Source organism: Xiphophorus hellerii, chromosome 19, assembly GCF_003331165.1.
Source record: "Xiphophorus hellerii strain 12219 chromosome 19, Xiphophorus_hellerii-4.1, whole genome shotgun sequence".
In the NCBI taxonomy this organism is placed as follows: Eukaryota; Metazoa; Chordata; class Actinopteri; order Cyprinodontiformes; family Poeciliidae; genus Xiphophorus; species Xiphophorus hellerii.
This window is the reverse complement of record NC_045690.1, coordinates 11,857,265-11,873,154: the sequence shown is the minus strand read 5'-3', so window position 1 is coordinate 11,873,154 and position 15,890 is coordinate 11,857,265. Positions and strand designations below refer to the sequence as shown.

The 15,890-nt window shown below is 37.6% G+C and overlaps 1 protein-coding gene across 2 annotated transcripts; it reads left to right on the top strand.

Moving 5' to 3' along the window:
• Window positions 1-2,440: 2,440 nt before the first annotated feature.
• Window positions 2,441-11,229, top strand: vsx2 (visual system homeobox 2). Of its 2 annotated transcripts, none has more exons than XM_032546554.1 (5): window positions 2,441-3,607; window positions 3,837-3,921; window positions 4,333-4,456; window positions 9,931-10,111; window positions 10,379-11,229. In XM_032546554.1, exons 1-5 carry the CDS (start codon window positions 3,184-3,186, stop codon window positions 10,693-10,695), a joined length of 1,131 nt encoding a protein of 376 aa, XP_032402445.1. In that variant the 5' UTR covers window positions 2,441-3,183; the 3' UTR covers window positions 10,696-11,229. The 2 variants fall into 2 exon arrangements, with proteins under 2 accessions (XP_032402445.1, XP_032402444.1); XM_032546553.1 differs by having other exon boundaries at window positions 10,316-11,229.
• The last annotated feature ends 4,661 nt before the right edge of the window (window positions 11,230-15,890 follow it).

The window sequence follows — 15,890 nt, the reverse complement described above, 5'->3', positions numbered from 1 at the left end:
GAGGACTGGAGTTTGACACCCCTGAAGAAGCTATGTCTTAATATTTTAATGCACACCAAATTTTTGTTTTTCTGCATAATCCACAAATAATACATCTACCTCAAGTAAACTGTGGAAGACATTTGAATTTTCACAAAGGGCCTGTCAATTCAAATAAAACCCTTAGGCTAAGTCTGCTAATTGCAAGTAAATTATAAACACGTAGTGATTTACGAATCGCGCAAAAATTCTCTTGCTGTCACCGGGAACCGGTTGCATGTTGACACTTGTTGGCGCTGACTGAGGCGCATTGATCAGTCTGCTTTCTGACATCCCCAATACGACGCACGCACCGGTGGTTTGCCTGTCACCCGCAGCCAAGCGGCCCCCTTCAGGAAAACGGGTCAGCCCCCGCAGAGCTGGTCATCCATACTGGAGAGAGAAGGAGGAGGGGATTAGTCCATCCATCCATATGCAGAGCGTCTGGCCTGACCTCACATGCCACTGTGCCCCGACAAACGTCAATCCGATGTGCCCCGGGCCCTTAAATTAGCTGTCAATTAGTGCAAATTAATCAACTCCTCGCCTAATTACGCAATGCTAACGGGCAGCTACCAAACATGCCGTTATCGGGGGACCATGAGAAAGCTGCGGGGCTTGCAAACTGTCTGTAAGTTGTGGAGAGAGGAGAGCAGAGGGGAGGGGTCGCATCACATCACGCCCAGCTCATGCTTAGGTTTTTTTCCGCCTGACTCGGCACTACATGTTGGCTGTCATCGGGTTTCCTGGACACTGTCTCAACACCAAGGGGTTTGACTCAGCATTCGCGTCTTAGCGAAGAGTTTTCTGTTGTTTTCTGAGGCGGAACAAAAGCATTGTGTTCTGCTTAAAATGTGCAGAACTGTGCAGCTTTAACGCGTGACCTTCCCTTGATATATGACGTTTATTTTCAACGATTCATCAGGCGCTTTCGGCACAGTAAGATACTTGATATGCATTGAAGTGGGCGGCTTTACTCCATGCAGATGACACCTTTTTAAAAAATATGTTAAAGTTTTCAGGACTCTTTCCCTCTTAGTTTTCCATCATAACAGGACAGCAGGATGGAGCTGGGAGAAAAAAAAAGCGAAGTTCAAAAGGGGAAGTGGCTTTGGTTCATGGGAGTTAAAAAAAAAAAAAGAAATCAGCAGATGTTTGGTTTTTAATCTGCAGCCGTCCATCAGATCTTACAGATCTTTGATGGGCAACCCAATCTACACGAATGACTGAACTAAATCTCCCCTTAATCTAGAGCCTTATTAGGAAGCCTCTTTTCTGCATGTAAATCAGGCTGCATCCATTTCACAGAGGACGGATTAATAGAGAAGAAAACGGAGGAGAAAGCGTTCCGCCATAAACAAACAAAACAAACAAACAAATAAGCTGTATAGATTGCAGGAAGAGTGATGATGGAGTGAGAGGCCTTCTATTGCACACCCTTCCGTGTTAATAAATGACTCCATCCCAACAGGCTGATGTGTCATTAGCATATCCTAATAACATTGATTTCGTCATTAATAGAATTTCCACTAAATAGGCCCTAATTACTTTCAACTGGCCAAACACTAATTGCAGCAGCAATATTTTTTCTTCTTGTTAATCAGTTGCTTCTCTCGCACTGAAAATATGACTTTGCCAGGCGAATCGGTTCAGTTCAGGTCTGCGCTTGGGCAAAAACACTTTTACAGGCCATTTTAGTGGATTAACTGAACTCAAACTGTGTGGCGGGGTGAAGACTTACGCTAGAAATTGTATGATGCGCATGCGTTTGTTTATCTTTTGCCTTGAGGTATTATTCAACAGCAACACTGTTGTGAGACCTATGAATTGTGTGCAGTAGCCTAAATTAGAGTGAGAATAAAAATACACAGTGTATGCTGTACATTTTTGTTTATTAAAAAAATAGAGACGTTTATGTTTTTTGGTTATTCCATTTTTTTTTAAATCAATAAAAAATAGTAACTGTACACAGTGGGCCGATTATATTGCCCTGACAATGACGATAATTATTAGCTTATTATTTTCAGTAGACAATGAATGTTTTTGTTTTTATGTTTTTTTATTGGTTTAGATTTTATTTCCGATTTATTTACTATTGTTGTTGAGTTGTTTCCTATTATTATTATTATTATTATTATTATTATTATTATTATTATTATTATTATTATTATTATTATTATTATTTTATATTAGTAGTAGTAGTAGTCGTCATTTTAATTTATATTATTTAATATTTTATTGATATGTATATTACTGTTTTTTCATATTACTACTATTATGGCGGTGGTGGTAGAAGTTGTGGGCTAACAAATATTATTTTGGCTTTAGAATTTTGTTTCATATTGAATATTTAATATATGTTTATAATAATAATAACTATTATTATTATTATTTTATTTTTTAATTCCTGCAGCTGTTGCTGTGGGATTAGCACCCTGCAGGACTGCGTCCATCTCCACACCAGCTGTCGGTTTTTTTCTTTCTTTCTTTTTTTTTTTCCTTTTTTTGGGGTGGGCCTTTGATTCGCGTGTGATGAGTTTCCCGGAGCATCTGGAGATCAATTATCCATCCGTGTGAGCCGGTGGTTGGGCACATAGATCATAGTAGGCTCTGTCTGTGTGTTTACATGTGTGCGTAATGCATTCCGCGAAAGGCAGATTTAGAGATTGAGGTAATTTTCTATAAACCTGCACCATTTCAAAGACACTGTATCGGGAGGAGAGGGGAAATAGATTTAATTTGCTCTCATTCACTCACGAGCTTTCAAAGAGAGGGTCCAATCTATTTAATCTGATGCTGTTTTTTGTTTGTTTGTTTGTTTGTTTGTTTTTTCTGACGTTGTAAGGGTTACTTCAATTTACTTTGCGTTTATATTTATTAAACCTTGTTTTAGTTCATCTATATTTTAAATGAAGCTGCTCCACACAGTCCTCAGAAAAAGGCAGCGATGTGTTGGAGAGGGCGTAATACATCCATGATCCACTGGAATCCTGAATCCTGGCAGCTGATTGGCTGCAGGGTGTAGCCTCCTGTTGGGATGGACCTGTTGGATAAAAGGACCATTTTCTAAACGACGGTGTGGGACGCAGAGGATCATGTACGAGGAACCCTCCTGTGAGACGATATAATAAAGAAATATATTTTTCAAGGGCCATCCAAAGCACCATGACCGGGAAAGAGGGCGCAGTGCTGTCGGAAAGTTTAAATCACTCAGAGAAAACGTCTCTGGGTGCAAATGGAGGGAACAACAGCCACCAGCCGAAAAGCAGTGTCAACCACCCACCGACCAGGTGCACCGGCTTCGGCATCCAGGAGATCCTGGGGCTGAATAAAGAGCCGCCCTCCATTCCGAGGAACCCGCTGAGCTCGCTGCCGGCCGGCGCGCACCTGATCGCCGCCAGGTCTGTGCTGGGCCCCGCAGCCGTCGGTGTGGGTGTCGGGATGGGATTAATTGGCCCCGGTGGAATTCCGGCGTTTTACAGTCAACCCGCTTTCCTGGAGACGGTGCTGTCAGACGGTCAGGATGTCCACCTGCAGCACCACAGCAGGATCGTGAGGCCGCTGGACCCCAGTCAGTCTGCCAGCTCAGGTAATCCACGGACACTCATGATAAATCCTGCAATTATGCTGCGACATGGATGACAGCTGTATTAGTTATTAGAGAAAAATAGCTATTATTATTATTATTATTATTATTATTATTATTATTATTATTAACAATAATAATAATAATAAATACTTTTTTGAAAGTGTGGTGCAACAATTTATCACAGTTCTCCAAACTATTCTTAAATACACCTCCCATGTTTCCAATCCAGACTCCGAGGATTTATCTTCAAATGAACGAAGACACACGAAGTCGTCTATAAGCCAGAACAAGAAACGCAAGAAAAGACGCCACCGGTTGGTGCTATTTCTTTTAATTAATCTATTTCTTTATTTTTCAAATATATATATTTAAGGCAGACAAGACTGATTCCTGGCTAATTACTCGATTAGATCAGTTTTACTGTGAATTTCCCCTATTAAAGAGAAATTGATTATAGTTTTCTGTTAAGCATTATTATAGCTTTTTTAGGCTATATTCCAAATAATCTGCCTTTTAAAAAATCTTGAAGTACCAAGATCTAAACTGCTCGTCTTACATCGAGTTTATCAAAGTGCCTTTTTTATTTTCTATCTGTATTTTCCAAAACGTGAAAATAATAATAAAGGAAAACTTCAATTTCATGACGTAGACCAACGAAAGATTGGATTTTGCAGAACACAAATGCAATTGCAGCGCATATTCACAAGCATAACGCGTTTCCACAGAACCATATTCACTTCCTATCAGCTGGAGGAGCTGGAAAAGGCCTTTAACGAAGCGCACTACCCGGATGTCTATGCCCGAGAGATGCTGGCCATGAAAACAGAGTTGCCTGAAGACAGAATACAGGTAAGAATGTCAGATATTTCATGACAGTGTTTATGAATGTCTTTAACCCAAAACCACCCTTTATACTTGCTATTTAAACTGTTTTTGGTTTGTCATTAATTTAAAAAAAAGGATTGATTTTATTTCACTGAGAAAAAAATTACTGAACAAAAAACCTATTAGCATTAATTGCAAATGTTGTTAGATGTGTTAATTTATAATTCAGCTATTAAGAGACAAAAAGGTCACCTAATAGATGGGGATTTTATAAATCAGACAATTCTGTTCAGGTAAATTGTTATGGTAAAGAACTAACTGGTAGGCACCTGGAAAATTAGGGTACTGTATTTAAGGGTTAGGGTAGTTTTTTAAATATTGTGTTTTATATATATATATATATTTATCAATTAGTAAAAACTTTAACTAAATCACAGTCAATAAAAATAAAATACAGGAGTGGCTGTTATGAGATGTTATCACTGTGAAAAATGAATTACAGTCATTTTTCTGTGAAAAAAAATCCAAACCTTACTGTACTTTTTACCGTTAAATTGTAAATACCTGCTCTAATTTATAAACACATCATCTTTAAATTTAGAAAAAAATATTTATTTGAAACTGACATAGAAATGTGCTCACGTTAAGTCTATGAAAATAAAATTATTTTGTATTTTGAAATTGTATGCCATTAAAAGGTATCAAGTAATGTATAATGTGACTTTTTCTCTAGTGATATCACTCAATTGGCTATATTAGTTTGTTATAGGAAAGCAAAGCATGTATGTCCAGAGCTTCGTTGTCTATTAATAAAATTTCATTCATAGTCCCAAGCCCTATATTTTTGGATGTCTCATTTGTTTCTGATTAGCAGGGGGAGGACAAAGGCTTCGTAGCAATTTAAAAAATTCCACTGATTTTTGTTGACACACTTTCAAATATGCTCAAAGAGTAAAATATTTCCTTTGTTACCACATTTTAATGTTCCAGTATATTACTGTCACTGTTCTTGTCAATAAGCAAACAAATGCAGAAACAATCAAATATTCCTTAATCAAACTATTTCTCCATGAGAACAAACTTTAGAAAGTTTAGCTTAACGCACAGTTGTCAGTTTCTCTCAAAAATTAAAAGCAAATAATGTAAAATTGTTTGTCTTTTTAAAACATTGTCACAAGAACTCAGATACTGAAATTGATGTATTTTCTAGTTTGATGTTTTGATATGTAGTCATAGAGAGAAAAAATGTACTCTTGTATAAAATGCACTCATAGAATTTTTAACTGTATTTAAAGGTTAGTATTCTTAAAGTCATCTGTTTGGAAGTGAACATTTACCATTTAGAACATAATTTGTTTGTAAATTAGCAAAGCATTATAAGAATCTGAATATAAGTTAAATACATTAAAGTAGATATATTTATTAACCAGAAAAAAATATAATTATGGTTAGACATCTGCTGTAGGGTCTTACATGTTTACATGACACCTACTGGGATTTTGGGTCACATTAATGAGAAACTTTTAATATAAAGTGATATTGCTCTCCACCCAGGGCGTCACTACCATGTGGGTACCTCGAGCACCCACATGGAAAGGCAGAAATCACGTAATTTGTTTCCCAAGTGACTTTTCTGTTGCTTTTTCGCATGACTTTATGAAGTGTTTTTGTTCTTTCTATTTATGAAAATACATTTTAAGGCTTCCATGGCATTAAGAGCACCTCAGATTAAGACAAGGATGACAAACAGTGAAGTTCTACTTTAATTACAGTTGCAAATCAGTTTTTGATTTGTTAAACATTTTTCTGAGACATGGAACTCTTTATCAAAATTACTGTTGAAATATCTCCCTTTACCTTTATCTATACATCTCTCCATACATCCTTAAATATATAGCCAGGATGTACATCAGATCAATGTTTTTTAGTGGTTAATGTTTCTCATAAGTTACACTGTAACATGTTTGTCTTTCAAGAATGGGCTGCATCAGGAGACTGGGTGTGTGTTTGGTTGTGGGTTGGATTGCAGGAGATGTTTTCCATTTCCACTGTTCACATAGGAATGGCTACTCTGTTTGTCTACATGTAATCTGCAAGATCAGATCATGTATCAGGATATAAAGAAAAATCCCTTACACCGGGGAGAAGGGGAGGGGCGGCATTGGCTCCTGTATTAATGGCACCCTGGGTGAGAACTTCACCTTCTACCACCCCACATACAACCAGATACAACACCACCACCTCTGGCAAAGTCCCTTCTGCAAAAACAGATATATTATATTTACAGAAATATACCACATATCAGAAGCATCAAGGGAATAATTTCATCCAAATTTGGCCATTCTGCTTTATATATTTTTGCTTAACTGCTTTTCTAAATCTAAACTGGTCACAGTTGTAAAAAAAAAAAAAAAAGGGGGCAAGAAAGGACTAAAATTAGGGTGTGTACAACAAATTAAAAGTTTTCAGATCTAAAACCACATTTTTTTCCGTATATAAGTCTGATTGGTCAACAGTCTAGGCAATCAAGATTTCAAATAAGAGATCATTAGATGTATTCAAAATTCCCTATAAAGACTGACATGACTCTTTATTCTAGTTTGTATTACAATGTTTGATCAGGCATCTTCAGGGTCATTTGCCATCTTTACTGATGGGGCTATTTTTCATAAATGCTTGTACTGCACACAACACAATTTAGGCACACGTTTCCCGCTGATTGGATAGGAAATGGTTTAGCATACAACTCACAAAGCTTTGCGTAAAAAGCGCCCCTTGGGCCTTGCCTCCCTGAGTGGTGAGCCATATTGGGCAATATTAATACAGAAAAATGGGACCCAGCCTGTAACATAACCATATTATCTGATATTATTATTCTTAATATTGACTGCGCATACACTGCATTAACATGAAAATGTAAATGCGGAGCTCATTTTTCCATCTTCCTCCTTTAAATCAGTGTTTATGGTATGCTGTTACATTTGTGTGGGGGGCACAGGTTCCCTCTCATCCTGCTCTGGTGTTTGAGGGAAAATGGTTCCCCACACAAATCGATCACTTTCGCCCCTTTCCTGCCTGAACAAAGGAGGCTCTCCTCCTCCTCCCCCTGCAGCAGCAGCAGCAGCAGCAGCATCTTCGCCAGGACAGATAATCTCTCATCAGGCGCAGTTGGATGTGAAACAATTTGTTCTCGGAGAAGGAGCCGCTAACGACCTAATCAAGCTATCAAGGCGGAAGAAGATTGCGGTGTGACCTGGACCCATCCATCTGCCGGGGCGCCTTTTTTAATCTCATTCTCATTAGGGGGCTGGAACAGTATGGCTGCGAATAAATAATAAAAAGGAAATAAATAAATAAGTCCGGCCTTGCTTCTCTCCTGGATAAAATTAACACCCAATTTTCCTCATTGAGTGTAATTAGTTAAATCAGACGAGCTCGGGAGGCTGGCTCTGCTTCTGCTGTTGTCGATGGAGAGGCGCAGGGAGTTCAAATGAAATAACTACATTGAATTTATTAACGCGGGTCAATAGCGCTGCTCCCCGGAGTCCCGGTAGTTTAATTTCCCGTGATATTTGCCCGCCTGCCCGCCATCGATTGGGCCTGAAATTAACTTATTTTTCAATCAGCCTCGGCGCGCCCCTGGGTCGCTCCTCCTCGACGCTTTTACGCACTGGCTTCTTTTGAGGAGCAGAAAAGCAATTTCTCAGAGAAAAAAAATATCTTGTATGAAATAAGAGTTATCATCAGAGGTGTTTGGGGAGAAAAAGCATAGACACGGTTTGATCTTTTTACAGTTTAATATTAAATACATGCCCCCTTCTCTGCTTCTTTTTCCGCCTCCTTCCTCTTTTCACAAGAACTATCGAAAGTGTATATCAATGTTTAACACCTGTGTGTTGTGTCACAGTCCACTCAGGCTCTTTGTCAGCTGATAGCATGTGGCTTCACATGTCTAGCATGTGAAGCCACATGCTGACTGGAGCTGCTAGTGAAGTGTCCAAACAGGGGTGCCTCCAGAAAGTTTTCATAGGGCAGCCAGATTGGGACTACTGATAATCTTTGGGTGGCATAGATCACTTTTGTTGCTCTTCAGTGGTTCGTCTTATTACAGACTTAAAAGTTTTATGTTACCACTAGTCAGAATGACTTCTCCCTAATTATGCCATTTGTGTGGCATATTGTGGTGTGCCTCAGGGGTCAATACTTGAATCTCTCCTGTTCAGGTATCCAAAAGAGTTTTTAAGGGACAACCAGATATGGTCCTTTTGAGATATTGATATGACTCAGAACCAAACCAAACGTAATAACAGACGTTTTTACACCTATGTTGCTTTATGGGAGAACTTGAAATTTGTGTTCAAGTTCGATCAAAAAATTTTGATCCACCTTAGGATGTTTTAAATGTAGATTATTTTAAAAACACTTATGAGTTTGGCCTAAATATGTGATCCTGGTGTCATCTGACACCAGAACCAAACAACAATTTATCTGTTATTGAATTATTATGATATGATACTAAGAAATTTAGAAAATAATATTATTAACATGAGTAATTCTTTTTCATGAGGGAAATAAAATCACATGTTCTTTTTAGTAATAACACGGTAACCCGGCTGTTAGTTTACACACCTTTTTGTCAGTAGAACAATCTTCTTCTGTGACATTTCATAAGGATGGAAGACATTGTCCTGTTTTCACAATCTCTCTAGAATGTACAGAATCATGGGTCATCTTTCACATTACCCTCTCTTCAGTTCAACCACACCAGCTTTCTTTAAGATTGAAGTTTGACTAGCGAACCATTTAGGTGCTGGTTTGACAATATGTCTTGGGTCACTGTTCCTATGAGAAACTAATTTTTTTGTTAGATTTAAAATCTTCTTATATTTCAAAGTCTTGATTTTCTACACACTCTAGAAAACTTTCCAGAGCATTTAGGAGAGGAACTGGCCCACAGAATCACAAATCTACCTCCATTCATAATAGTGTGCATTGGGTGTTTTTCTAAATAAATCTGAATCTCATGCCAATGTCATCAAAGCACAGGTCTATCTGGAGTCTCTGATGTGTTTTTTAAACTCGACATCTTTATATTTGTGATTATAGGACAGATTGGCAAATAGATGGCATCTAATGATTCTTATGGAGATCCTGTGACTGAGCGATGCCACTCTTTGTTGTTGTTGTCTAACATAAATCTTTTTAGTTTTTTTTTTAATCTCACTTTCAGTCCTGTTCATGGTGGTAAAATAAACGTGTCTAAGAAATTGATCTCTGTGTCTTGTCATATTGCAAGAGAAATAGAAAATATTCAAGTGTTAGAATGACCCAGTCAAATCCAGTCCTCAATCCAACTGAGAATCTGTGGCTTGATTACTGCTTTTCTTAGACTATCTCAAGCCGAGCTTGAGCTTTTTGGCAAACAAGAGCAGGCAAAATAACCTTCAGACGTACAAGGATGTTAAATATTTATCCAATGGCTACCTTTTCTCTTGTAGGTATGGTTTCAAAACCGCAGAGCTAAGTGGAGGAAGAGGGAGAAATGTTGGGGTCGCAGCACAGTGATGGCTGAGTATGGGCTGTATGGAGCCATGGTGAGGCATTCCATCCCTCTGCCAGAGTCCATCCTCAAGTCTGCTAAGGATGGCATCATGGAGTCCTGTGCTCCCTGGCTTCTGGGTAAAAATCTTCTCTCAAAGTTTCTGATATACCCTTCTCACTACCCTCATTCAGAACTGGAGGTTGTGCTAATTTGAGGCACATTTAATGGACCTCTTTGTTATTTCCACATTACACACAAGCATGACCCTAACTCCAACAACCCAGTAATTCATTGCTGCTGTTATATTCTAAACCAGAACTATTTTTGCTTGCTATTTTCAGTCCAAGATGGCTTACCAGTGAGCAGACGTTATTCTAAATCTGAATACCCGCAACTCTTTACAGGGATGCACAAAAAGTCCATAGAGGGCGCAACTCCCCCACCAACAGGAAAGTGCGATGCCCCGCAGCAGGCGAACGCTCAGATCCCTGAGGACGCTGAAGAGGAGGAGGAAAGGTCAGAGGGCAAGGCCGTCATTTCTAAAGAGGAACTGAGAGAGAACAGCATTGCTGCACTCAGGGCCAAGGCTCAGGAGCACAGTGCCAAAGTTCTGGGGACAGTTTCTCATGACAGGCTGCTGGAGGGCAAACAGGAGATCCAGGTGGCTGAAGAAAAGGCCAGTGATCTGACCAGTCCAGAAAAGGAGCAGAGAAGTCCCTAGAACCGATCCAGAACCTGGAGACTGTTGTGGTCAAAAGTGACTGCAGTGGATTAGCTGCGTTTAGTTTAAATCTGGATTAACTGACTTGGATTTCCGTCCTCCACTGACTTCTCCAAACTGACTCTCATCTGGACTTGAGAAATGAACTTGTTGGTTGCTACCAAGAAGATTCAAATGCACTTTTTTAAAATGTATTTTCAAACTTACTCCTGTTTCTTCAAATATTAGAGCATTTGACAGAATAGCAGCAATAGACAATAATGTAAATAGACCTCAAATTTAGAAACAGCCAGATGAGCAAAGGCTTCTCAACTACATTAATTGCAACCAGTGACCTATAATTTATTTCCTGTCTTTTATTCTGTCTGTGCTTATACAATTATTAAATTGAAGCATTTTAGAGGAGCCGTCCCATCAGCAGTAAGAGAAAGTTGTTGTCCTTTATCATGATGTACTGTATATAACTGATATATAAATCTTTAAAATATTGTTCATGTAGTCTTTAAATGTCAGTGTTTTTCATTTCATTATGTATAAGTCAAAATTGAAAACATAAAATAGAAATTGCTTTATTAAATCTGTTTCTGATGTCTGTTTTATTTCCCTTTTGAAAAATTTTATTTTTCAGTAAAAAAAAAATATTTGTGCCTCTCTTCGCTGACGTGAAGTTATCGGAAGTGTGGAGTAGCTATTTGTTGCGTGATGCTCTGCTTGCTGTAGTTATTAGGAGACGGTCCACGGCTGCATGCTTGGGTTAGCCCTCTATAATCTGTTGCAGTTGAAAGCCCTCGATTTCAGATTAAATGAGGGGAGCAGCGCTTTTGGGAGATGGGGAAAGAGAATAAACGCCTCAAAGCAGGGTCAACATCTGCTTAAATTCAAATGACTTTCTGAGATGCTGAAGCACAAGCTGTTCATCCTCTTATCATAATACTTAACCGAAACAGCTTTATTTGTTGGCAATCTTTACTGTCTTCTGGGTGTTGATAACATGTTGAAGAGGGACTTCTAGGACATGTTTAATTCATAATTGTAGCTAATAGGGCTTCACAATAGCTCAAAACTGATTTTATTTTCAATTAAGCAATTGGAAAGGGCAAGGGAGAGATGTTATTAGAGTGTTCCTTCATGTCTGAGGAATTAATTGTGCTTAAAAAAGAAACATCAAGTTGGCAAATAAGTAACATTTTGGTTTATAATAAATGTTATGAGGGTGCGTGGCGCCTATTTACTCCTGGACAGATTATCTTATAGATCTTATAAAATCTCAGTCAGTCTTATCTCTCCTCCTCTATCAGCTCATATATTCTCTTACCAGTTATTCTCATCTGATTAAATGTAATCTCACCATATTTTATCATGTCATCTCATTTATTATTGTCTCATCTCACCTTACTTCAACTCATCTAGACTTATCTCGATCTTAATCCACTCAGCTCCACTCTTCATTACATCTAGTCTCCACTCATTTTATTGCACCTCACCTCATTGCATCTAATATAATATATTTTACTTCAGCTCACCTCAAGTTGTTAAATTGTATCTCATTTCATTAAATCTCTTCTCATCTCCTCTCAGTTCAAGTCATCTTAAGTCTCATCTCATTTCATCTCACCAAATTGCATCTCATGTAATTTAATTTCACTCCAGCTCACCTTAAGTTGTTAAATTGAATTCATTTCATTTCATTCACTAAACTCCTTACAGCTAGTCTCAGCTAGCTTTGTCTAGTTTTATCTCCCCATTGCATTTAATATAATCTAATTTCACCTTTTCTTACTTTAAGTTCTTAAATTTGATCTCATTTAATCTCATCTCAATTCAGAACACTTGAGTTTTACTATGTTATGTAATTTATTCTCGTCTCATCTCGTTACCTCTGTTCAGTTCTCATTCAAGCCTCATTTTTTCTCACCACACCTATTCTTCGCTGATCTCACCTCCTTACATCCAGTTTCCTTTTACCTCATCTCACATCGAGTACAAGGTATCATATTTCATTTAATCTCATCTCATCTAGTCTCACTTAATCCTTTCTCATGATCTCATCTCATTACATCTAATTTTATTTTGTCGTATCTCGCCTCCTCTGATCTCTCTGCACCCCATCTCATCTTGTCTCATTGTTTGTATATTATAAGCATGATCGTTGTCAGCAGAGCTCTGGTTGTAGATGATGGTAGGTCAGTGTGGTTGAATATATGTGTACCAGAGAAATGCACTTCTCTGGAAGTGCATGGGAAAAAGGCATGACACACATAGAGCCAAGACGATTGACTCTGTAAGAAAAACTAATGCATCTTTTCAGAAAAAGAATATTGTGTGATGGTCTAGGGGAGCTTTGTTGCTAGGGAACCTGGATGAATTGCCTTAATTGATGGAATTGGGAGTTCTGTTCTGAACCAGAAAATTCTGAACTTGAATGTTCATCTGTTCATGACCTCTAGAGCAAACACATTTGGGTTGTGCAATGGGACGACGATCAAAAGCAGAATCTCAAAAAAACACAAGGTTTTGAAATATTCTAGTCAGAGGCTGGACTTGCTAAAATCCAGTTGAGTTTCCATGGTTTGACCTTAAACAGGACTTCCATGCTTAAAAATCCATCAGTGTGAATGACTTAAACAATTTTGAAAAGAAAATTGCATATTTATTTTTTCACTGTGATGTTTGGAAAGAATTTCAAATTCCAATTGGTAGAAGTCATCGCCTCCAAGGGTGGCACAACTAGTTACAAGGGTTAATTAAGGAGCAATTATTTTTAACCAAGGGGATTGTTAAAATAATTAATAATTGCAGTGGTTATTTAAAATCCACTGCAACTAGTTGTCTCATGGTTAGCAATAGAGTGCATCTTTCAGAGATTTGTTTGAGAACATTATCATGAGCTCAAGGACTTTGTTCTGATTCTGTCTTCTGTCCTCCCTTAAGAAATTAAATTATCATTTAAACTTAAGTTTACATTGATATCAATATTTATTTGATGGTTCTGAACATGCAAGTACGATGAAAAACTATAAAACGCTTTACTGAAGCACTCTAGGTATTTAAGCTTTAGCTTTCACAAGAATTACAAGGAAATAATCTGAAGGTGGAAACAGACAGCACACAGAGGGCAGAAATCAAGTATACCCTCACTGGGACCAAGACATATGCAGAGCAAGGATTAAACTCCTAAAAGTGCAAAAGAGCTATTTAATCCTCTGAAAGTGGAATTGAATGCTATGATAGATCAGATTTGCAGAAGATCAAGCTGTTTATACTGTATATGATGAGAAGGTAATTCACAATATCCCTCCTGATCGGCAGTCTGCAGCTTCAAGACCACCCTAAGATTATCTCAATCTGTGCAAAGTGACTGATGAGCTTTAGGGAAAGATTTTGTCTAATGCGTTATTAATATTTTGTTTATTTTGAGAAATATGGGTGCATTGACAGCCATATTCAGATAATAATTGGAAGTCTTTTTTTAGCTCCACATTTGAAATCAGCTAGAAGCCCCTGATGTGGAAATATGGTTTTGTTCTGCCCCCTGCTGCACAAATTTATTATTACAACTGAATAAATTTTTCTGCACCTATTTCCACTGATAACCCCATTAATTTAAGACAAAGACTTTGAGAAAAACAAAATTAGGAGCCATCTGGATTTCAGATAATTTGATTACTTGTGAGTAATTTGTAATTTGTACTTTCAATGGACTTTGTGTATTGTTTTTATACCTTTTAAATATGATGTGTGTTTTGCAGACACAAAATACATGTTCTGTGGATAGACTAAAACATAATTCCCTTTTAAATTGCATAGAGGTTTAGAAAAAGTCTTTAAATGACTTTAAGTGATCCTGGTAATATCTACAGTATCTGACCACGTAAAAGTGATCATCTTCTAAAACTGAACATTTCTCAAAACAGATTTTGAAGATAAACATATATTCTTCCCCATCAAGTTTTGCATATATAGATGAAGTCTTTTTCCCCCTAAAAGAACATAGAAACACTAGAGGATCTGCATTAGTGCCCAAACACTTTTGGAACAATTCCAGTTGCAGTTTATTCCAGAATTTGATGAAGAATCTGAGGAACAGAACAATTGGAAGGATATTTTTCAACCTTAAATGTCTGAAATTTGAAGAAGGCAAGACAGAGACAGAGACAGGGTGTGGTGATACATTTGTCTCTGGAAGTGAAACATTTTATGAAACTTCAAAAGAGGAAAATTGCAAGCTATTAAAAGCACAAATTTTAACTCTATTACAATACCTGGTAGATGAAGTGTGTGTGTGCAGCTGTTTTATTATCTGTTGTGTTTGCTTTTTTATTGTGCTTCAGTCACTGTTAGTGTTCCATGACAGCTAATATCTTTACATAATCAGGTTTTATGCATATTTATTGTATGGATTTGCTTTCCTTTTCTATCTTTCCAAAGTTTAATTAATTTATTACATTTTTATTAGCCCGACTTTACACCAATACTCCTAAATAAAATTACCTGCATCAAGTTATCTCGTGGTTAGTTATAGAGGCCATCATTCAGAGATTTGTTTGAGAACATTATCTGTGTTCTGCCTTTCTGTCTGTTTAGTTCCTGTTATTTATTTTGATCTCCAGCTGTTCTCTCTCTGTTGATTAGTCTCCCACTTGTATCTGGTTCCACTAATTAGCTCTGTAATGGCTCCCCTCTGGTTCAGGCTGTCTTCACCGGTTCCCATTTGTTTTCACATGTCTGTCTCTGAACTCAGTTTTCTCAGGTTTGTTTCACATTTTTTAAATTGGACTTCAGAGATTTCTTTTTTACTTTCATTATTTTTTTATTTTCATTTTACTCAACCTGTCTTTTGCCTGCATTTGGCTCCTCAAACAAAAACAGCAACACAGTCTGACATCCTTGAAGATGCAGCATCATGGAAACCAAGGATCACACCAGACCGGTCAAATTTAAAGAGGTGGAGAGGTTTAAAGCAGAATTAGGTAAGAAATCTATTTGCTCAGTGACTGAACTACTTTAGGCTATGTCTTTTTAGTTGTGTTATATTCATGGATTCAATGTGTATGACACAACTGTAAACCTAACAAGACATTAGGTATCTACCAAAACTAACATGCAGAGAAAAGAGAAGAATGTGGCAGAAAATGCTTTGGTCAGATAAAATGTTTGTCTTGCATATGAAACTCTGCTGTAGCAAAAAGTAACTC